Source organism: Pyxicephalus adspersus, chromosome 9 (assembly GCF_032062135.1).
Source record: "Pyxicephalus adspersus chromosome 9, UCB_Pads_2.0, whole genome shotgun sequence".
In the NCBI taxonomy this organism is placed as follows: Eukaryota; Metazoa; Chordata; class Amphibia; order Anura; family Pyxicephalidae; genus Pyxicephalus; species Pyxicephalus adspersus.
The window spans coordinates 34,957,996-34,980,826 of record NC_092866.1 but is presented as its reverse complement, the minus strand read 5'-3'; the positions used below and the strand labels follow the sequence as shown (position 1 = coordinate 34,980,826).

Sequence of the window (22,831 nt, the reverse complement as noted above, 5' to 3'; positions counted from 1 at the left end):
GTAGTGACAAGTTAAATTTCTTATATTGAATAATAATGCATATGACTGCTTGAGGGGATTACTGCAAAATGTCTGGTGGTTAATCCTAAAGATGTGTAGAGAAATATGAAAATATATTTTAAATCCTTGATTAATTGTCTATTAAGCCTTTATTAAGCCTTTGTGGAATATTGTGTGTCAGTAATGCATCTGATCAATACACTGTTGTGACAATAATATTGTCACATATTGCTCTTGTAGCTTAAAATAAACTGGGCATACCAAATAATAAAACACAGTTCAGGAGTCACTTGAAGAGGAACTAAACTGAAAACTGCCCAAAAGAAAAATACACCCGCAGGACAGTCTGATCCCTCCAGGGGTGTCCTGCATCGGGTCCCACATTGTCCCAGGGCCGGCGCTCCGGGCGCCGCCATCTTCGTCTATTCTTCCGTGTTCTTCATCCTACATCACCCGACCCAGGCATGAGATCAGGTGACGTAGGATGGTAAAAAAGCTTGGCGATCTCACTGCCTGAAAAGGCTCCTTCTGCGCATGCCCAAGATAAGATGCTCAGGCATGTGCAGAAGGACCGCCCAGAAGCGTCCCGGGATGCATGACGTAGGTTTCCCGGGTGGATTTGCGCTGCTAAGCGATTGCCTAAGCGATCCAGAATTAGGGGGGGTGCTGCACCCTTTTTATTTTTTTAAAAAGGTGTTGCACGTAAAAAAACATAAAAAAAAAAAAAAAAACAAACAGAATTTTTACCTTACATAAAAGGGTTGTCTACATTTCCCTCTCTATCATGACCTCTGTTTTCAACGCGTTGGGAGCAGTCAATAACACACAAGCAGCTCAAGCATGTAGTTATATCACTTATTCTCAAAACTTTAATATCACATTACAGTTTATATAGTCAGACAACAAGGTGGAAGACACTTAGTAGTTAGTCAATAACAAGAAACCTAATTAACAACTTCGCTGAGCAAGATGTTTCAAGGTAAAGCTGCGTACACACGGCAAATTTTTCTCGCCCGATAATCGGTATCGGCGCAGGATCCGGGTATCGGGTGAGTATATTATTTTAATTATTTTATAACATATTTGTCGTATAGGACGCACTAACTTTTCCCCCCCAGTTTTGGGGAAGAAAAAGTGCGTCTTATATGGCAAAAAATACAGTAACTCAAAGAAGCTGAATGATTCTAGATTCGCATATTGACAATAACAATTTCAGTAAGTCATAGGTTTGACAGTTATTACAAAAGTTATACAGGTTATGAGATAAATGTATATCACTTTCAATAACCTCAGTGTCAGTATAGATATTGCTTAAGACTGTAATCAGCATGCTGATTGGAGTGGAGACAGCAATCAAACAAGACGTTAACATATCCTGAGTACTATGCGTATCAGATAAGCGAAAACTAGAACTAATATATATTTCTTTGGCAAGACGTTCCAATATGTTACCCTGGAAATCAGTCCAATCACTATACCTAAGTAATCGCTGGTGCGCAGACAGGGTAGAGTAATTCTTTAGGGGATGGCTTGATTGGGGACAAACGAAGGGCAAGTCTTGAGGGTGATAGTGGCAAATTGTTGTGACCCACACAAGACAGAATATGATAATCAGGGCTCAAAAACTGTAGGCAAGCATCCAGGCTGGTACTCATGGATCAAGAAGCATCATCCTGGAGCTGAATCGGTGGTGCCTTTTCACTCTTGAAGCGTGTATCCAGGTGGGTCCTCCACTGGTCAGCACGGCTGTTCTAGTAACGGCTTGCACGGTAACTGGAGGTCCAAAGGTTGGAACCAAGGATTTGTGCTTGTGCAGAGCTTTAACCAACATTACGTCTCCAGGCTTGAATGGGTGCATCGGTTGATCTGTAGGGAGAAGAAAAGAAAGAGAGATATCTCTGTAGTTGCTGTCCAATTTTCAGTAAGTTTAGCTACATATTGGTCATGGATTTGTTGGAGATCCCCGGGTAATAAAATTAAAGGGTCTTTAGCCCAGGGGGCTAAAGGTGACAGCCTATTAACTAGGTTGGGTGTCATTCTTATTTCAGCTAGCACGGCTGGTAGGTATTGGTCCCACTTATGGAATGTCCCTCCAGTTGCTTTCCTAAGATTGTCTTTCAGTGTCCTATTTGTCCTTTCTACTACTCCAGCACTCTGGGGGTGATATGGGATGTGGAACTTCCATTCTATGTTCATCATTTTTTAAATCTCCTGAGTGACTTTAGAAGTGAATGGAGTGCCGTTGTCTGAGCTTATTCTCACTGGGCATCCAAATCTGGGGATGATCTCTTTGCATAGTATTTTAGCTACTGTCCTTGCATTTTCTTTCCTGACTACAAAAGCTTCTACCCACATGCTGAATCTATCTGTATTCACTAACATTATCTGACATCCGTTGGAAGCCTTTGGCATGTGTGTTTAAATCAAATGTGTATAAATCTCGTGAAATGGACCCTGTGGAGGTAACAAATGTTCATGTTGTCCTACTTTCTTCCCTTGCACAATATTTCTAGCACATGGTAGACAACAGGAAAGTATGACTTGCGTCTGTTCCTTTAAATTTTGGGCACAAAAGCGCTTGTGTATTTATTGTGTTGTAGTCTTAATGTTTTTATGTCCTATACCATGGGTTTGAACAACAATGAGGGGTACTGCTATTTGGGGTAGCCCTACTATCCTTCTTTTTGACCAGATTCCAAAGGAATCTAGGGTCAATCCTTCCTTTTCCCAGAATTCAAAATCTTGTGGGGTGGCGAAGGACTGTAATTGTGTTAGTAGTGTGTTGGTTTCAGTGGAAGCTGAGATGGCGAGCAGAAGTTTATCAGGGGCTGGTGGTGGGTGTGGTAGACTGAGCAGAGACTTTGGCATGAAAATCTGGTAGTCAGTTGCCCCTGGCATTAAAGGAACTGGAAGAAGTGTGTGCTTGACATTTGACAATGGCTATTTGATTGGGGAGGTGAATTTCAGTGATACATGAGTGTGACTCTGGCACTTCATCCTTTGGCCCTTTAAGACCTAAGAGGGCATTGAGCACAGGGACAGGACCACTGGTTGCAGGAGGATATATACACCTAATCCTGCAGTGGATGTTAGAATACCTTCTTAACCAGACAACCTTTGTGCTGTTATGTGTTGAGTGGTTAAATTCTTAAGCAAGTGTAGTACAGCATGGGATATGTAAAGTATCGTCTCATGACCCAAAGTTAGAAGTAAGACACTTTCTACAACCATTGCACACGCCGCCAGCACACGCAGACAGGCTGGCATGCCTTGCACAGTAACAGGCAGTGTCTTAGCGACATATGCCACAGGCCTCAATTTACCTCCATGCATCTGAGCAAGGACAGCAGCCATGGTTTTACAATACTCTCTTGCATTCAATACAAATGGTACATTAAAATTCGGCATTCCCAATGCAGGGGCAGAGGTCAGGGATTCTTTTAACACCACATATGCTTTAGTCATTTCATCAGACCAATGAATGTTATTAGGGGCACTGGGGTGGTACTGGGACGGAGTTGTGAGTCCCAATATGAGCAGTCAGGAATCCAGTGTCTGCAAAAATTGATCATGCCAAGAAAGCTGAGCATCTGTTTCTTTGTCTGTGGGCTGCTAATGGCATGTACATGGCTGGGAGCTAGCTGCCGGGATCCTGGGGTTAAAAGCATTCCCAGGAATGTGACCTGTTGCAGACAGAACTGAACCTTTTCTGTGACACCCTTTTCCAGAACACACAACAATGACACCGTGTCCCTCTGACATGCCTCCTGAGAGGGGCTACTGTACATAACAATAAAATGGAACCATGCTGCGACTGCCAGTTGGCAACCACCTGCTGGAGGACAATTGAGATAACTGCCGGGGAGTCAACAAAGCCCTGGGGCAATCAGCACCAGGTATATTGTTGTCCCCTGAAAATAAAAGCCATAAGGGACTGAGTCTCAGGCCATAATGGTATTGAGAAAAATGCATTGGCCAAATCAATAACATTGTAAAATTGGGTCTCGGGCTTTACTGCTGTAAGGATGGTAGTAAGATCTGACATGACTGGTGTCAGGGCTGTAACCAACTCAATTATGGCTCGGCTCTGAGATCCTGTGTAAAGCAGTATGAGCCATCAGGCTTTTTGACAAGATTTACTGGAGTATTATAAGGCGAGCAGGTTCTCTTAAGTATGCCTTGCTGGCAGAAAGATTGAATCATGGGTGCTAAGGAATCTTCCTTGTCTTTAGTTAAAGGATACTGCTTTTGGTATATTGGTGTATGTGGTTTTGTAAGTGCTGTATATGGGGTGCAGTCCAGGAATCCCATGTCATATGGTCCGGTGGACCATGTGCTGTCAGGAACTGGAAAATCCCATAAGGGCAGTTGCAAGGTTGTACTGACATTAATCCCTCCCTTTGGGTCAACAACCAGTGACATTCCCAGAGATCCCATCAGGCTTCTTCCTAACAGGTTAACTGGACAACTAGGTAATACCTTGAATGAGTGATGTGTAATGTATTCTCCATGTACCGTACATATGGGAATAAGAGGTGTGCGTCTTGTAGGGGTGATGACTCCGTTTATTCCCACAGAGAGCCCACCAGGTATAGATGGACCTGACCAGGATCGGAGGACAGAACAAGTCGCTCCTGTGTCTACCAAGAAGTCTTTCAGAAATTGTCCTACTTCTAATGTGATTATTGGGTTTTCATCAGCCTGGTCAGAGATCTCTAACATAGTGGTGGTGAAGTCCCTGTACATAGGGTTTGGACGACTTAGGCAGCTCAAAACATCCTGCAGCATCCTTTGTTATTAACTGGGCAAAAATATTTGGGACATCTAAAGTTCTCCAGTTGTCAATAATAATTTTGGCAGTGCGCCCATGTTCAGGAATCATTCCATTAATCAGTGACTGAGTAAATACTATACTCAGATCACCTCCTAATCCTAAACCTGCTTCTTCCTTCCACATTTTCCTAAACCTTCTAGCATAATCACTTATAGTTTCTCTTGGCTTTTGCTTGCATGCTAATGCAGTGGCCATGGATTTCCTATCTCGGTGTAATCTTACAAACTCAGTGTGTAACTCTTCCCATAATGTTTTATAGTGTGCTTCAGTTATAAGGGGATAATTATTTACATTTGTTTGTGCAGGAGTTGGTATGGATCGGGACATTTTATGTTCTCCGTTCCATTTCTCAGGTGTAATGTAAAGGGGTCAGTGTAATAACCTCCTGCTCTACAGTTAACATTATAGGGGGCATCCCTGTTGTCAGGTTTCTAGCATGCTTTTATATGTTTTTTTTTTTTACATGTTTCTTATACAGTAAAAATATCAGACAGTTGTACACTGTTATTGTTAGTTCAGTTAGTTCAGTTGGTAGCTGCAGTGCTCGCTGACGTCCTGTTCCCGCTTACCATAACGCAGCTTGGGTCACGTTACTGCTTGCCCGAGGCAACCACAGCAGTGAGGACTGACCCAACCTCACCTTGGCAACCAGATTAGTACACAAACCTATCTTATATACAACATTTCTTATACTTCTAAATCATGCAACAAAATTCTTATACTCTAAAAATTAGAGCAGAGGTCATGAGTGTGCACATATTCAATAAAAGATTTCCCAAATCTTCCTAACTAAGGACCCAGTCCTTCTATGAGGGAGTCTACACTGCCACAGTGCTTAGGTTCCTAAGATATCTACAGGGACACAGGGGAGGGCAGAGGTAGAAAAGAAAATTTCTACTTACCCGATCCTGGTCTTTTTAAGGTAGATGTCCCACTTCTGACGCCAAACTGTTAAGGCGATTTCCTATTGATCCCAGATCAATATTTCCCTCTCTATCATGACCTCTGTTTTCTTTTTGGGAGCAGTGAATAACACACAAGCAGCTCAAGCATGTAGTTATATCACTTATTCTCAAAACTTTAATATCACATCACAGTTTATATAGTCAGACAACAAGGTGGAAGACATTTAATTAAGTTTCTTGGTATTGACTAACTACTAACAACTCGCTGAGCAAGATGTTTTAAGGTAAGAAGCTTCAAGGTAAGGATGGAGCATATATTGACCTACTGATAAGGAGGATATAACTAGTTTTGACACAACTCAATTATCTGCAAAATATAGCAAAAAACACAAAAACAATTTAAATTCAAAACTCAGCAAAATTATATTCTTTACACCAATGCTGTAAGGATAGAAGAAAGCTGGTGGTATGTGCAGTCCAGTTGAGGAATTAGACTTCTCTTTAATGAACTGGAATCTCATGACCCTATAAGACTTTCTTCACTTACTTTGCACTTCCCTTGCTTGAGGCTCATATTTTTCCAGTATGATCCATCGGACTCCTCTTCTATCATTAGCCTGTACACTGGCAATAAGTACATGGCACCACAACCACTGAAAAGGGTGGCCCACTCTGATAAAGGCCCATCTTATATAGACTTTCTCGACTCCAATAAATAAGAATGTTTACCTATCTTCCAATGTGGTCCCATATTGCTTGGATGCTAACCAGCAACTGATGTCATCATCCAACCCACAGCTTCAAGTAAGTGATCCCTAATGTCATGAGTTAGATATATGGAATTAGCATACTATATTTAGAAGGATGTCAGCAATACCATCCAATGTATTTTTCAGACTCACATTACAATTCAATACCGAAGTTTTGTTGTTGGAATTCGGGTCGTCTTAATGTTCGACCCGAATATGACCGTTTGAATTCGGGTGGACCCGACCCGAATTTTGCTGGATTCAAAGCCCTGAAATCGACCCTCCCACAATGCCTAGGGACCTCCCCCATGATGCCTAGGGTCCTCCAATAACAGCAGGGATGCTCCCCTCCATGTTTGTTGTGGCAGGCAGCTGATTGGCTGTTGTCACTGCATGCCACACAGGCAGCCTTGGGTATATAAGGCCAGGGCGTGCCTGCATTTACCACTCTTAACAGAGATTTACTAGCATCACAACCTTTCTGTGCTGCTTGGCTTGCTTTGTCAAAGTGAAAAAAAGTTAAGTTAAATTTGTTAAGCTGTCACTGGTGAGATCATAGCAATTATGTTGCTATATAATTAATTTATTGTTACATTTGTTGCACTGTTTGTATACTTTGGTTTGCAACACTGCAAACTAATTGAGATCAAGCTGTATGCGAGCGATCATCCGATTCTGCTTGATGAATCAGGGGCAGTGTGTTACATACACGCAGCCAGAGGCAGGGTACCCGCCATGACTGCGTGCACAGTATCACACTTGTACTGAGAGACAGACGCACAGACTCAGTGTATACTGCAGTATATATTTTGTAAACTGTGCTGCATATTACAAGCGTCACCACTGAAGGAAACTGCTGCATACAACACACACAGCACTTGTCACTACAATGTCTGGCCAAAGAGGAAAGGGCAGCTTTGGCAGGGGTGGCAAGCAAAGCAGTATAAGTTTGTTTTTAGCTGCAGACCCAAGAACAATAAGCGTTGCTGTTGGTGGTGGGAGTCCATTATTGCCATACCATGAACAAGACGTAGTGGAGTACATGACTCAAGTGATTGTACCCCCTCTTCATCCCAGTCCCAGACACAGGCCTTACAGGTGTCCCAAACAGTCCATGATACTACTGTTCCTCCTAGTTCTGCTTCAGCGGCTGGAAAGTCACGTGTACAGCAGTATGTAGAGTAGTTCCACCGAGGGGTTGGAGAGGTGGAGCTACAAGCATTCCTTCAAGATGCTCAATTGTTTCAGTCATCTGAAGGAGAGAGTCAGTTCACAGGCTTTTCCCCCACTTACTTTCACCAGAACACTCTGAGCCAGAGGAGCCAATTCAACCTGGCTCCAAAAGGCCGCTGCTTCCTTTCGGCACATATAAGGAAATTGTCTCTTCTAATGATGATGATGATGATGTCCTTGATCTGACATGGGGCGAACAAGGAGATCATCATAGGCAGGAAGAAGAGGAGGAGGTTGCAGAGCGCCCTCAAACGGGGAGAGGGAGGAAGAGGGTAAAAGCTGCCCACACTCTGCGATCGTCAAGTACCAGTGAGACAAGTCATAGTCGTAAATTGTCGGAAGCTGTCACCACAGATATGCCTCAGCAACCGCGGACCGCCACCACGAGCACCAGCTCCAGAGCACCTTTTGGCCCAGTTAGATGTTCGCCAGTGGTGACAACACTATGGTGTTGTCAACACTATGGTCATCTGCAAACTGTGTGCTCAACACTTGAAACGAGGCAAAAACCCAAACAAACTTGGAACAAGTTGCATGAGCACTCATTTAAAAAGCCACCACCCGGTAACCTGGCGGGAACACCTGGTCAAAGCACAGAGCTCTGTGCGACCACCTCCGCCCAACAAGCAAGCTCAAACTGCTCAATCATCTTCCGCTGCCTTTCCTCCTTCTGCCACCAAAGTTACCCGTGCTGCTGCCAGCAATTTCAGTGGGGCATGTAGCCGAGCATTACCTTTTTCAGGCTCCACCAGCGGTGAGCAGGAGCTCCAACGCAGATCGGCTGCTGTTTGTCGCATTGCTAGCAGTCAAGACCAGGCATCATTACCATCTCCCACAACTTCTACCCCATCGTCCAATCTTTCTGTGGTTAGCATTCGCAGCATCCAACCTTCCATCCCCCAGATGCTGGAGCACAAGAGAAAATATGGCCCAAAGGACGCCAAAACAAAGCTAATCAATGCGGCAATTGCACAGCTGATTGCGTTAGAGCTCCTCCCTTTCCGGCCGGTGGACTCCAATGCATTCCGTTATGCATTCCTCTGCGTGAACCCACAGTACGTTATGCCTAAGCGACAGTATTTTGCAGAAAAATGTGTTCCTGCTTTGCATGAACAAGTGCAGAGCAATGTGTCCATGGCCCTGCAGCAGTGGCAGGGACACCTTGATGGGAAGAGCACATTCACAGCCTTCGGCATCTCCTTCTACTCCTCCCCCTAGTGGCCCTCTACCTCAACTCTGTCTCTGAGGTCTATAACTTGCAATGGAGCTGTGTAACTGGCTAATTTATTTTACCAAGCACCTCCCTCAGGGCCCTCTGCCACTATCCACTTTGAGGCCTATATAACTTTGTAAAGGAGCTGTGTGATTCATAGTTAAATGTTTGTATTTTTAGTAGAGAAATACATACATTTTTCTGTCCTTTTGGATAGATAGCAAGTAGGATCAGAATTAAATATCTGTATTTTTTTTTTTACAGCAATACAAAAGTTTTTCTGGCTTTTTTGATAGATAGCAAGTAGGATCAGAATGAAATATCTGTATTTTTTTTTACAGAAATACAGACATTTTTCTGTTTATTTTCATGGATAGCAAGTGGTATCAAAAATAAATATCTGTATTTTTTTTACAGAAATTCAGAAGTTTTTCTGGCTTTTTTGATAGATAGCAAGTAGGATCAGAATTAAATATCTGTATATTGTTTTTACAGGAATACAGAAATTTTTCTGTTTATTTTGATAGATTGCAAGTGGTATCATAACTAAATATCTGTATTTTCTTACAGAAATACAGACATTTTTATGTTTATTTTGATAGATTTCAAGTGGTATCATAATTAAATATCTGTATTTTGTTACAGAAATACAGAAATTTTATGGCTTTTTTGATAGCAAGTGGTATCAGAAATAAATATCTGTATTTTGTTACACAAATACATACATTTTTCTGTTTATTTTGATAGACTGCAAGAGTTAGCATAAATTATGAGCAATCTATCAAAATAAAATGTATGTATTTCTGTACAAAAATACAGCTATTTCATTCTAATACCACTTGCTATCTATTAAAAAATCCATAAAAATTTCTGTATTTATGTAAAGATATTGAACTCTGATACCACTTACAATCTCTCAAAATAAACAGAAAAAAATTCTGTATTTCTGTAAAAAAAAATACAGATATTTAATTCTGAAACCACTTGTAATCTCTCAAAATAAACAGAAACATTTTAGTATTTCTGTAAAAAAATACAGATATTTCATTCTGATACCACTTGCAATCTATCAAAATAAACAGCAAAATTTCTGTATTTCTGTAAAAAAAACAGGTATTTAATTCTGATACCACTTGCAATCCATACAAATTTATGTATTTCTCTCCAAAAATACAGATATTTATTATGATTCATATTTAAATATCAGTATTTTTTAGAGAGAAATACAGTTTTTTATGGCTATTTAAATAGATACTAAGTGCTATCAGAATGAAATATCTGTATTTTTTTTTTAGATAAATATAGAAATTTTTCTGACTTTTGTGATATATTACAAGAGGTATAATTTAGGATACCTCTTGCAATTTATCACAAAAAACCTAAAAATTTCTGTATTTCTGTAAAAAAAAATACAGATATTTTATTATGATAGCACTTGGTATCTATCCTAAAACCCATAAAAATTTCGGTATTTCTCTCCAAAAAATCTAGATATTTAATTCTGATACTTGCTATCGATCCAACAGACCATAAAAACTTCTTTATTTCTCTACAGAAAATACAGCTCTTTAGTTCTGATCCCACTTTGCTATTTACCCCTAAAGCCATAAAAAATTGATGTACGCTACAAACAATACAGATATTTACTTCTGATAGCACTTGGTAGTTGGTATCTATCCAAAAGGCCATAAAAAATTATATATTTTTCTCCAAAAAATACAGATATTTTATTCTGATAGCACTCTACACTTTGTCTCAGAGCCCACCAGCTCCTCCTCCTCCTGCTGTAAATGATGCTGCGGCCTGCCCAGTACAAAACTCTAGCTGCCAGATACTAATGCTGTCCACGCTCCGTCTCAGAACCCACCGCTTCCTCCTCTTGCTGTAAATGATGCTGCTGCCTGCCCAGTACCCGACATTAGATGCCAGATACCAATGCCGTCCACGCTTCGTCTCAGAGCCCACCGCCTCCTCCTCCTGCTGTAACTGATGCTGCCACCTGCCCAGTACCAAACTCTAGATACCAGATACTAATGCTGTCCACGCTCTGTCTCAGAGCCCACCGCCTCCTCCTTCTGCTGTAAATGATGCTGCCGCCTGCCCAGTACCTGACTTTAGATGCCAGATACTAATGCCGTCCACACTCTGACTCAGAGCCCACCCCCTCCTCCTTCTCTTGTTGTAACTGATGCTACCGCCTGCCCAGTACCAAACTCTAGATGCCACATACTTATGCCGTCCACACTTTGTCTCAGAGCCCACCACCTCCTCCTCCTCCTGCTGCTGTAAATGATGCTGCCGCCTGCCCAGTAACAAACTCTAAATGCCAGATACTAATGCCGTCCACACTCTGTCTCAGAGCCCACCGCCTCTTCCTCCTCCTGCTGTAACTGATGCTGCTGCCTGCCCAGTACCCGACTTTAGATGCCAGATACCAATGCCGTCCACGCTCCGTCTCAGAGCCCACCGCCTCCTCCTCCTGCTGTAACTGATGCTGCCACCTGCCCAGTACCAAACTCTAGATGCCAGATACTAATGCTGTCCACGCTCCGTCTCAGAGCCCACCGCCTCCTCCTCATCCTCCTGTTGTAACTGATGCTACCGCCTGCCCAGTACCAAACTCCAGATGCAAGATACTAATGCCGTCCACACTTTGTCTCAGAGCCCACCAGCTCCTCCTCCTGCTGTATATGATGCTGCCGCCTGCCCAGTAACAAACTCTAAATGCCAGATACTAATGCCGTCCACACTCCGTCTCAGAGCCCACCGCCTCCTCCTGCTGTAACTGATGCTGCCACCTGCCCAGTACCCAACTGTAGATGCCAGATACTAATGCCATCCACACTCTGTCTCAGAGCCCACTGCCGCCTCCTCCTCCTACTGTAAATGATGATGCCGCCTGCCCAGTAACAAACTCTAGATGCCAGATACTAATGCCGTCCACACTCCGCTCAGAGCCCACTGCCTCCTCCTCCTCCTCCTCCTGTAACTGATGCTGCCACCTGCCCAGTACCTGACTGTAGATGCCAGATACTAATGCCATCCACACTCTCACAGCCCACCACCTCCTCCTCCTGCTGTAAATGATGCTGCTGGCTGCCCAGTACCCGACTTTAGATGCCAGATACCAATGCCGTCCACGCTCCATCTCAGATCCCACCGCCACCTCCTCCTCCTCCTGTAAATGATGCTGCCGCCTGCCCAGTACCTGACTTTAGATGCCACATACGAATGTCGTCCATAATTCGTCTCAGGGCCCACCGCCTTCGAATCATGCTGTTACTGCTGCTGCCTGCCTAGTACCCAACTCTAGATGCCAGTTACTAATGCCGTCCACACTTTGACCCAGAGCCCACCACCTCTTCCTCCTGCTGTTACTGCTGCCACCTTCCCAGTACCCAGTACCCAGCTGTAGATGCCAGTTTACAAAGCTGTCCATGCCGCATTTTACAAAGTTACAGCTAGAAGATAGGAAAAGGCATTCCCTTACACAGCAATGTCTCCAGTAGCTAAGGGTTCTACACTGTCTATATAGGTGATGGCCTCAAACAATAATGCCATCCTTTCTCTGTCTTAGGGCCCACCATCTGCTCCTCCCAGTACCCAGCTCTAGATGCCAGTTAAGAATGCCATCCACACGTCTCAGGGCCCACCGCCTACTCTTCCTGCTATTACTGCTGCCGCCTGCCCAGAACCCAGCTCTAGATGCCAGACTAGACTCAAGCTTAACAGGGTTTTTCTTTCCCCGCTGATTCCGCCAAGCCCTGTTCCTTTTCATGTGCTTTCACTCAATAGCAGGCCCTGAGACGGAGTGTGGAAGGCATTAGTAACTGGCATCTAGAGCTTGGGTGTAGTGCATCTTTAATGACACCCCGAAGTGTGTAATGCAAGTGTGTAATCTGAAATTTGTAAATGAATGTGGAAGGCCACGTCTTCTGCTTCATCCATCGGTACCACGCTTTATCAGACTGAATTTCTGTGGATGTTACCCCGGAACTGGGAAGTGGGACAGCAGTCCCTCTGTATATGTCGGGGGGGATGAGATGGGAGACACCGGTATGTTTATTGGGAACCAAGAGGTCCTGGATGACCACATTGAGCCATGAAGTTATTGAGCTCAGCAGACGTCCGGAGACTTCTACACAACAAGTATGTGGCCATCCTGGGAGACGCCATTCAAAGATCCAACAGTAAGGATCTTGTCAAAAAACTGCAGAATGATGAGTTTCGGACTGAGAAGCAGCTGAAAGGGAAGGGTGAGATGTCATTTGCAAACCACACATTGGGGGATCTCTGGGTGAAATACACAATGGCATAATTTACCGTCAAGTGCGTCACTACAGAACTGACCACCACCTTGTACGGTTCTATTTCCTCACCCATGTCTCTTCGGAGTACATAGAGAGCGTACTGGCCAACTTCAAACATAGACCTCAGCCCGACGTTGTCATCATCAACTCGTGTATATAGGATGTTATCAGGTATCATGAGCAATCACTGCAAATTTACAAAACCAACTTGGAACACCTGTTTATTCGGCTCACCAAGGTGCTGAGCCCCAAATATCTAGTGATATGCAACATGTCCATGTCTGTTAGATTCAAAGCTGGTGAAGTGCTAGAGTACCCAATTCTTAATGTGCGCTGGGACATCATAGAAGGCAACTTCTACAGCGCCACACTGGCATATTTGCACCAATAGGATGTGATTGACATGCACTTCCACTTTCGCTTCGAGCTGCGCTGCGGGGTTAAAGATGCCACCCACTCGAATCAGCTGGCTCATCGGAAGTATACCTGCATTCTGATGGCTCATATTGATTAAGTCGGCAAGGACGGCATTAGAGGTTGAGGCCATTACCTATATGGACAGTGTCGAAGCTGTAGCTATTGGGACATGAATGGATAAACGTGATTCCAATCTGTCCCTACCTACTATGTAGCGAAATCACACACACGGGTTTGGCAGAATCAGCGGAGAAAGAAGTCCCTGTTGAGCTTGAGTCTAGCCTGGCATCTAGAGCTGGGTATTGGGAAGTTGGCAGATGGCAGCAGTAAGAGCAGGAGGAGTAACACAGCCATCCACACTACGTCTCAGGGCCCACCGCCACTGTAGGGACAGTGGGAATCTCATTCATCCCAATAGCTACACCTCCTACACTGTCAATTAAGGATGATGGCCTCTGTTGCTGCTGCCGCCACCTGCCCTGTACCCAGCTCTAGATGGCAGTTAACAATGCTTTCCACACTTCGTCTCAGGGCCTGCCGCCTCCTCCTCATGCTGTTACTGCTGCCGCCTGCCCACTGCCCAGTACCCAGCTCTAGATACCAGACTAGAGCCAAGCTCAACAGGGTGTTCTTTCCCCTCTGATTCTGCCAAGCCTGTTCCCTTTCATGTGGTTTCGCTACATAGTAGGTAGGGACAGATTGGAATCTCGTTCATCCATTCATGTCTCCAATAGCTACAGCTTCGACACTGTCCATATAGGTGATGGCCTCAACCTCTAATGCTGTCCCTGCCTTCTCAGGGCCCACTGCCTCCTCCTCATGCTGTTACTGATGCCGCCTGCCCAGTACCCAGCTCTGGATGCCAGTTACCAATGCTGTCCACGATCCGTCCCAGGGCCCATTGCCTCCACCTCCTGCTGTTGCCACCTGTCAGTACTCCATTCCTTAATATGGCATAACAGCCATCTAGGTGGCATTGATGATGCACTACACCCAGCTCTAGATGCCAGTTACCAATGCGGTCCCCACTCCGTCTCAGTGCCCACTGCCTCCTCCTCCTGCTGCTGCCACCTGTCTCTTGTAACTTATAACAGAGCTGTGTACCTGGCTAATTTTTTGACTGAAAGACCCCCCCCTCAGGGACCTCTGCCTGTACTCTGAAGCCTGTGAAAGGGTTGTAATGGAGCGGTAAAACCTGGTGGCTAATTTTTGGATCAGAGGAACCCCCTCCTGGCCCTCTCTGCCTCTACTCGGAGACCCATATAAAATCCGGCATGTTCCCTTGACCACCTCATAAAATGGCCTTGCCAGCAACAGAAAAAAGACTTCCTTATTTTTGTTTTTACTTGTACAGCGTTGTGCAGAGCTGGGGGAGTCCTGACATGTCTTTTTAAATGTATTTATAGGCTGTAGAAGCTTTACCCAAATTTTTCCCCTATTGACTCTAATGGAATTCGAATTCGACATTCGTTCACCCGAATAATTATGCATTATTCAACCGAATAGCGGTCAAATCGAATAGTGAGCTATTCGATCAACACTAGTTAGAATGGTAGACTATAAAAAATAGCTCCTAGAAGTTGAAAATAATATGCTTATGTAGAAAGTGTGTGTGTATTGCTAAAAGCAACCAGTTTCCCTCTGTAGTTTTCTGTTAAAATTCTGAAAATGAAATACTGTGTTTTCAATATTATAATTTTATTATTGCAAATTTATTAACTTCTTTCAGGTGAAAGTAACGTGGTGAACTGAACTCAAGGGTAGATTGGATGTCTTGCATAACTTCCACTGTTTGGAATCTTTAACCAGGATATAGTGATATGGAGTACAGCAGTAAAGAACCCCCCCTATTATTGTGTCAGTGTTCCACCTACCCCCTATACTTTGTTCCAACTTTCCAATGCCTGCCCTGTTAGTATGTCCAATTTTTCCATTCTATACATTATGCTTTAACTGTCCAGTGCTGTGGAATGTGAACCAACTTAGCTAGTGTTCTAAGTTTTTAGAGTGTAATCCCTTGTAGTAGTGTAACAGTGTGATTAATGTGGTGTAACAAATTAGGCTTAGTTCACATTAGCAGCAAAAAAAACTGGGCCATTTACTGTTCCCGAGTGACTACTGGTAACAGGTAGGCACCTGGGATTGGTAAAATGCGGTAAATGCTGGGCTTTTTCAGGGCTAGCAGTATTTTAATCAGCAGTGGTTCCTGGCGTGAGGAAGGGGAAATGCAGCAAATGCAACCTTACTGCCAGTGTGAATTCAGCCTAACTTCAGATGCGTCCCATGCTGGCTCAGCTTCCCTCTTGTTTTCTGATGCTCACTGTAACTTCTTTGCACTGCACATGCATGAGATTGAGCACTTTTCTTCTTTTTACATTATGAAAAAGCCTCGGAAGATGCATGCGCAGAAGGAGCAGCCCAAAGCTATCTGGGATATGTGACACAAATACCCCAGGAGGCTGGGAATTTCCCCTTCAGTTTTTACCACCATGGCAGTGAAGGCTGAAGGGGAGAGGTCCTCCCCAAAAAAAGTGTAAAAACAAAAAAAAACAATTTTTTTCAGTTTATAAAAAGGAAAGTCATTTTTTTAAATAATGTTAAAAATGTGGTGATGCTTTAGTAGTATCATGCATGTGATAGCAGATGAGAGCAGGACAGCCAGTGTCACCCTCTCATCACTGCCCACATTCTATAAAAAAATAAAACTGTCTGTGAAGTTTATCCACAGTGTTTAATAATATCATCGGCAGCGCAGTGTGATAGCTATGTGTGTTAAAGCTGCTTGTCATATTCTACAGCCTAACAACTCGCTGTGTTCAAACCTTGAGCCCTCCTAAACCGTTGGTCGTAAGAATTTGAAATTTTTAGGGTACACGGTTCCCTCATGGCTACTAGTAACCAATTTCTTTAAAGAAAAAGGGGTCACAAGTTTCAAACTTGTAAAAATTGAACATTTGGATTGCTGTTTCAAAAGAGAGTTTGTCTAAGAAAGAATAATTAAAAATGCAAATTAGGGACTCCCAAGACCACTTACATAGAAGCATTGGGATGAGGCCCCTAAATTTAAACATACCTTTCACAGAAATAAATAAAAATAAAGGTGCAGGTGATGGATACTTGTGGCTAACACCCCCCAAACCTTCATCACCATGGCATCATTACAACCTAAAAAAATACTGTCCATCAAAACGCACCTCCCTGTTACACATGATTTTACCCTACCAGTACCTGAACCCCATTTAGTTTTAGTGGGCAGAATTTAAGTTATAATGATGCCATAGTGATAAAGTTTTGAGAGATGTTAGCCACAGATGTTTCCCACACATTTTTTGTTTCTTACACCTCCCCATTCCAGGGAAATTGGGGTGAGGTGTTAGAAGTAGACAGTAATGTGTAAGAGGGCGGGGCAGCGCATTTTGATGGGCAGAGTTTTTTTATGTTCTAATGATGCTATAGTAATGAAATTATAAAGGGAGTTAGCCAAAGGCATCCCCCACTTGCACCTATATTTTTAAATTCATACACCCTGATCTAGAGAAATTGTGTTTCAAAGAAGACAGGGAGGCGTGGAATGACAATCATAGATTTGTGACAGGTAGGTATGCATTTAGAGGCCCCACCCCAATGCTCCGTGCTATGTAAGTGGCCCCAAGGGTTCCTAATTTGCATTTTCAATTTAGAACTTCTAGGCGAACTTTTGAAACGGCAACCAAAAGTTTTTAAATTTGTAAGCCCCATATCTTGCAATTCCTTAAATTTCTAAGTTACTAGTAGCTATGAGTGTCCCCTGTGCACCCTGAAACTTGCAAGTCATTACAACATACGGTTTAGGAGATTTGACGGTTTGTAAACAGTGATTTCTATCAGTGGGGCTGCTGATGACATCATTGTACACGCCCACTAGGGCAGATACATTTTAGAAGCTGCTTTCAATATTAATAGAAATCCCAGCTCGTACTTTCAGATTTGGGGTCGGGGTTGCCTGTGTGCCACTCCCATCAAGGCTTAACTGTGTGCTGAGCTCCCCGCCTACCTCTCACCGGCAGCAGCAATCCTCTGGATTACAGTTGAGCACAGAGCAGCCACAGAGATTCGTGCAGAGGATTAGAGGGAGGCACGGCAGCTGGGCAGAGCAACCAGCTAAAACCTTCTGGGGGGAAATATATATATATATATATATATATATATCAATTTATTTTTAATAAATTATAAGAAAAAAATACCTTCTTGGGGTATACATTTGTTTCTATTTTTTAGCCCTGAAGAAGATTAATCTGCGTTTAATTATTGGAGGATGTCATGTTCACTGTTCTTTTAATATGCTGAAGTTTATATGAGATTTTCTTTGATTGGAGTCACATAATCTTTAACATGACTATTTCTTTCCTTGTTTGCTATGATTTTAATCGAATATTATTTATTTCCATATAATTGACATTATTCAGACCCCTCAAACCTATTTATCAACCAATTTTCAGCCGTCGAGAATACGCTGGCGTATTCTCCCGGCATTTTTCAACTGAAATGATCGTACGCTTTGAGGCGCGCATCTCCGGCAGCTTGACACTAGCAAGTTTACATTAAAAGTCAATCTTAATATTTTTTATTATCTATTATTTTCAGGTTCGTAAAGAGTTAACTGATTTCAGCTGTTTACATAGACGCCTACCTAAACGCTTACGATGCCTGACCCGAGGATCCGCCTGGTGTTAAATCCCTGCGAATTCGGGCAGGCGAGACCTCGCTTTTGCCAGAGGACTAGATCATTCAAGTTCTTCTTTGCTGCCATAAAAAGATATATCTATATACATATATATTTATGTATAAATATTGAGATAGAAAGATAGATATAAATATATAAGTAATATAATAAAATAATAAGATAATATAAAAATTAATAATACAAAAGTTTAGAAGTTACACTAAACACACATTTATTAAAATTCTTTAATATTCAAGCCTACTTTGTTTTCATTTATTTTTTTTAGATAGCTGTTCGCTGGTGTAGAAATGTAAAGGATCATATCAATAAAAGATTATGGAATGTCCAACTGTCAAAAAACAAATTGCCAGTTTTCAAGGACTGCGCACGTCCCAATTACAGGCGAATTCATAGCAGCTGTGCACATAAAGATGAGCATATATAAGGGTGTTGTCTGACTTGCTTTTTCCTTTGTCTGTTTTTTTGTCTTGGGGGGAGTGGGGGCAGGGGAAGTTGTTTGGTGTGTTATCGTAATTTATGTTGCTACATTTCATACTTTGCTTACCATTTAGCACAATAGCTGCTTTTGTTTTTTAAACCTTGAATGTTTCAATGTCCATTTTGCAAATAAAGCATATCTTTACTCAGAATTTTAAATTTACATAAAAGGGTAGAGAACCCTTTTGTGTAAGGTAAAAATTTTGTTTTTTTTTCTTTTTTTTAGGTGCCACACCCCCCTTTTTTTTTAAACGAAGATGGCGGCACCCGGAGCGCCGACTGCAGGACAGATGCTGAGACGACGCCAGACCCAATGCCGGACCCCATCTGAGTGATCGTACTGCCCTGCGGGATTGACGGTAAGTGTGTTTTTTTTTTTTGAGTAAAGTTCCTCTTTTAGAAGTTGATGTTAATGTTATGTTATTGTGTTGAGCCATGTTGTTTCATTGCAATAATAAGTCTTTATTACGATCTTTACATGTTGGTTTTGCATAAATATTTGTTAATTCAGTTTTCCACCCTTGATAGGTTCAAATTGCATATTGGTTTGGTAAGTATTTTTTGAAGGCAACATTTCTTGGGCCTTTTTTGAAGTTTTTTGGCTTTATATGGAAGTGTGGGTTTACGTGTGTTTTTTTTTCTTTTGTCATATAATTTTTTTTATTTGTTTATGTAATCTTAGTGGTGTCTGTGGGGTCTCTAAATTTTATTGTGGCCTTTTCGAAAGAGTTTTGTTTTAATAAATTTGTTTGAAAAATGTTGTAGTTATTTGTAATTTGTTTTTTGTTTTGTTTTTACGTGAACTACTTTACAATCTCCCAGGATCTTTCCAACAGACCTACAATTAACCCAATCAATTGTGATTGTTTTTATGCAGTTCCTTTCTCTGAATTGTTCAAAGGTTAAAAACAGCACAATTGTCTTCATAAAACTTAGTTGTTTGATGCACATTGTTGTGCGCCAATGCGGACCTGCTACGTGCGCGTGAACTGTGTTCCATCAGTTGAAAACCTAGACCTCCTTCCATCTACATCAGGTGTGTTAGAATGAGTATGCAACTCAGCTGGACAGCTCATTGACAACCAGTTTGGCAGGAAGTGTGCTTGTATACAAAGGCCCTAATTCATCAAGCAGAATCGGACGCTCGCTCGCACATTCATATTCGCGATCCGAAATCGTACGCCGTCGCGCAATTCAGCAACTGAATAAGCTCGCGGCCGGAGCCGCGCATCTCCGGCAGCTTTACACTGGCGAGCTTGCATTAAAAGTCACTGTTCCCCTAAAAAATCATTCTTTCTAAACCGGCTCGCTGGAAGCGCGAAAGTACGCGCGACCAGCGAGCGAGGATTTCATTGATGAATTAGGGCCAATGGATCTTAGATCAGGCAGCACAGCACAGCACAATGAGAACAAACATATAACACTACTATAAATGAATAGGAGTTCTGTAGAATAGAGGCAGCAAATCGGCTTATTCAACAAATGTCAGACTGAAAACAACAAATACAAGAAATAAAAACCATGCCAATTTATTCATAAAAGGAATATGTACAGGTAGGTCCATTTATATTTGGACAGGGACAACTTTTTTTTCCAAATTTTGGTTCTGTACATTACCACAATTAATTTTAAATGAAACAACTCAGATGTTGTCGAACTGCAGACTTTAAGCTTCAATTCAGTGGGTTGAACAAAAGGATTGAAAAAAATTTGAGGAACTAAAGCTTTTTTTTTAACACAATCATTTCATTTCAGGGGCTCAAAAGCAATTGGACAAATTAAAAAGCTGAAAATAAAATGTTCATTTCTAATACTTGGTTGAAAACCCTTTGCTGGCAATGACAGCCTGTAGTCTTGGACTCATGGACATCATCAGATGCGGGGTTTCCCCCTTTTTAATGCTCTGCCAGGCCTTTACTGCAGTGGCTTTCAGTTTCTGTTTGTTTGTGGGCCTTTCTGTCCAAAGTTTAGTCTTCAACAAGTGAAATGCATGCTCAATTGGGTTCAGATCAGGTGACTGACTTGGCCATTCAAGAACATTCCACTTCTTTGCTTTAGTAAACTCCTGGGTTGCTCTGGCTGTATCTGTATTATGAAACACCTCCCAATCAATTTGACTGCATTTTAGCCGGATTTAAGCAGAGACAGTATGTCTCTGAACACCTCAGAATTAATTCGGCTGCTTATGTCCGGTGTCACATTATCGATAAACACTAATGTCCCAGTGCTACTGGCAGTCATGCACGCCCATCCATGTTTTATAGATGATGTGGTATGCATTGGATCATGGGCATTTCCATGCTTCTTCAAAATTTTTTCTTGCCATCATTCTGGTAAAGGTTGATCTTGGTTTCATCTGTCCAAAGAATGTTTTTCCAGAACTGTGCAGGCTTTTTTAGATGTTTTTGAGCAAAGTCCAATCTAGCCTTTCTATGCTTGAGGCAGTGCACCCTCTGTATTTACTTTCATGCAGTCTTTTCTTTATGGTAGACTTGGATATCGATACCCCTACTTCCTGGAGAGTGTTGTTCATTTGCTTAGCTGTTGTGAGGGGGTTTCTCTTCACCATGGAAATGATTCTTCATGACGTAATTGATAATGACATAAAGAAGGAATTACCCACACCAGTCCATAAAATAGCCTTTAAGTCAATTGTCCAATTACTTTTGAGCCCCTAAAATGAAGTGATTGTGTATCACATTTTTATGCAATCTTTCAACCCACTGACTTATAGTTGAAAGTCTGCAGTTTAACTGCATCTGAGTTGTTTCATTTAAAATAATTTGTGGTAATGTACAGAACCAAAATTGGAAAAAAGTTGTCTCTGTCCAAATATTTATGGACCGAACTGTACAAAATACATTCAAATGACAATACAATTTTGAGAATGGGACAAAGGCAACGAGGGGGGTCACATAGCAGTTTGGAGTGGAAACCATGCATATATTTGTACTAATTATTTGTGGATAAAATGACAAAACATTGCTGAAAAGCTGCTAAACAACAGAAAGCGTAATTAGAAACCAGGCACAAAAACATTGCATCAACAGATGAAGCTAACAATAATGAAGATTACAAAAAAGTCACATCAATGCATACCATTCAAGCAAACCTACTTGATTAACCCCCCCCACACACACACAAACCAGTCCAGTTAAACTAGTAAAAACTAAAATGCATATGCATTTATATACATTTAAATGTATTTTGACATACACACACAAATGAAATCACTAAATGTTCCTTGATACATGTATTATAACATCTTTGATAACCTCTTTGGCAACAATCTTTTTTTCAAATATTTGATTTCTCTAAAGCCAAACTAGAATGAAATTTGAATTGGATCCAAAATGATTGGTCATATGTTTTTGACATTCATACAATTGTAAGATGACATATTATAAAGTGCTAATTATTATATATACAGCTTTATATAAATTAGTTTGCAGTGTTACAACCAAACAAAAAAGTATCAAAACAACAACTGCAACAAATCAAGGTGTAAATGAAGCAATTTTGTGAATTAGTATAATGTAACCCAAAAAATTTACCATAAAAAGTAGCACTTACCAAAAAAAAGATTAAGCACTAAAGATTCAAATTGACCTGTAATGGACTGTAGATGCGCACAGAACAGGGACCAGGTGTGGGCTAATTGATTGCAATGACATCACCATTGATAGAGCTTAACAAATCCTCCTGATTTGCGCAGCTGAAAATTAATAACCTTATTTGGCGAATTCTTGACCCCTTTGCTCATTTATCAATGCAGGAAGCGGGTACTCAGCCCCGGCTTGCGGTAGTACGACTTACAGGATGGCGCATATTCTCACACGGCAAGCATTAGCGCATTCTGTTGATAAATCAGACCCAGTGTCTTCATGGCAAACAACACTGATTTCGACTCGGACTGCCGAGTCCTGTTGCGGCACCCAATGTATGTGCGGTGTGTAGTGCGGCTTCACCT

The 22,831-nt window shown here is 42.0% G+C and overlaps 1 protein-coding gene across 1 annotated transcript in view; it reads right to left on the bottom strand.

The window, feature by feature from the left end:
- Window positions 1–1,074: 1,074 nt before the first annotated feature.
- Window positions 1,075–22,831, bottom strand: part of LOC140337624 (solute carrier family 22 member 6-A-like) — an 84,167-nt gene continuing 62,410 nt past the window's right edge. The window contains exon 10 of the mRNA XM_072421373.1: window positions 1,075–1,866. Coding sequence (XP_072277474.1) covers window positions 1,821–1,866 — 46 coding nt within the window. The 3' untranslated portion in view covers window positions 1,075–1,820. The remainder of the gene's footprint in view (window positions 1,867–22,831) is intronic.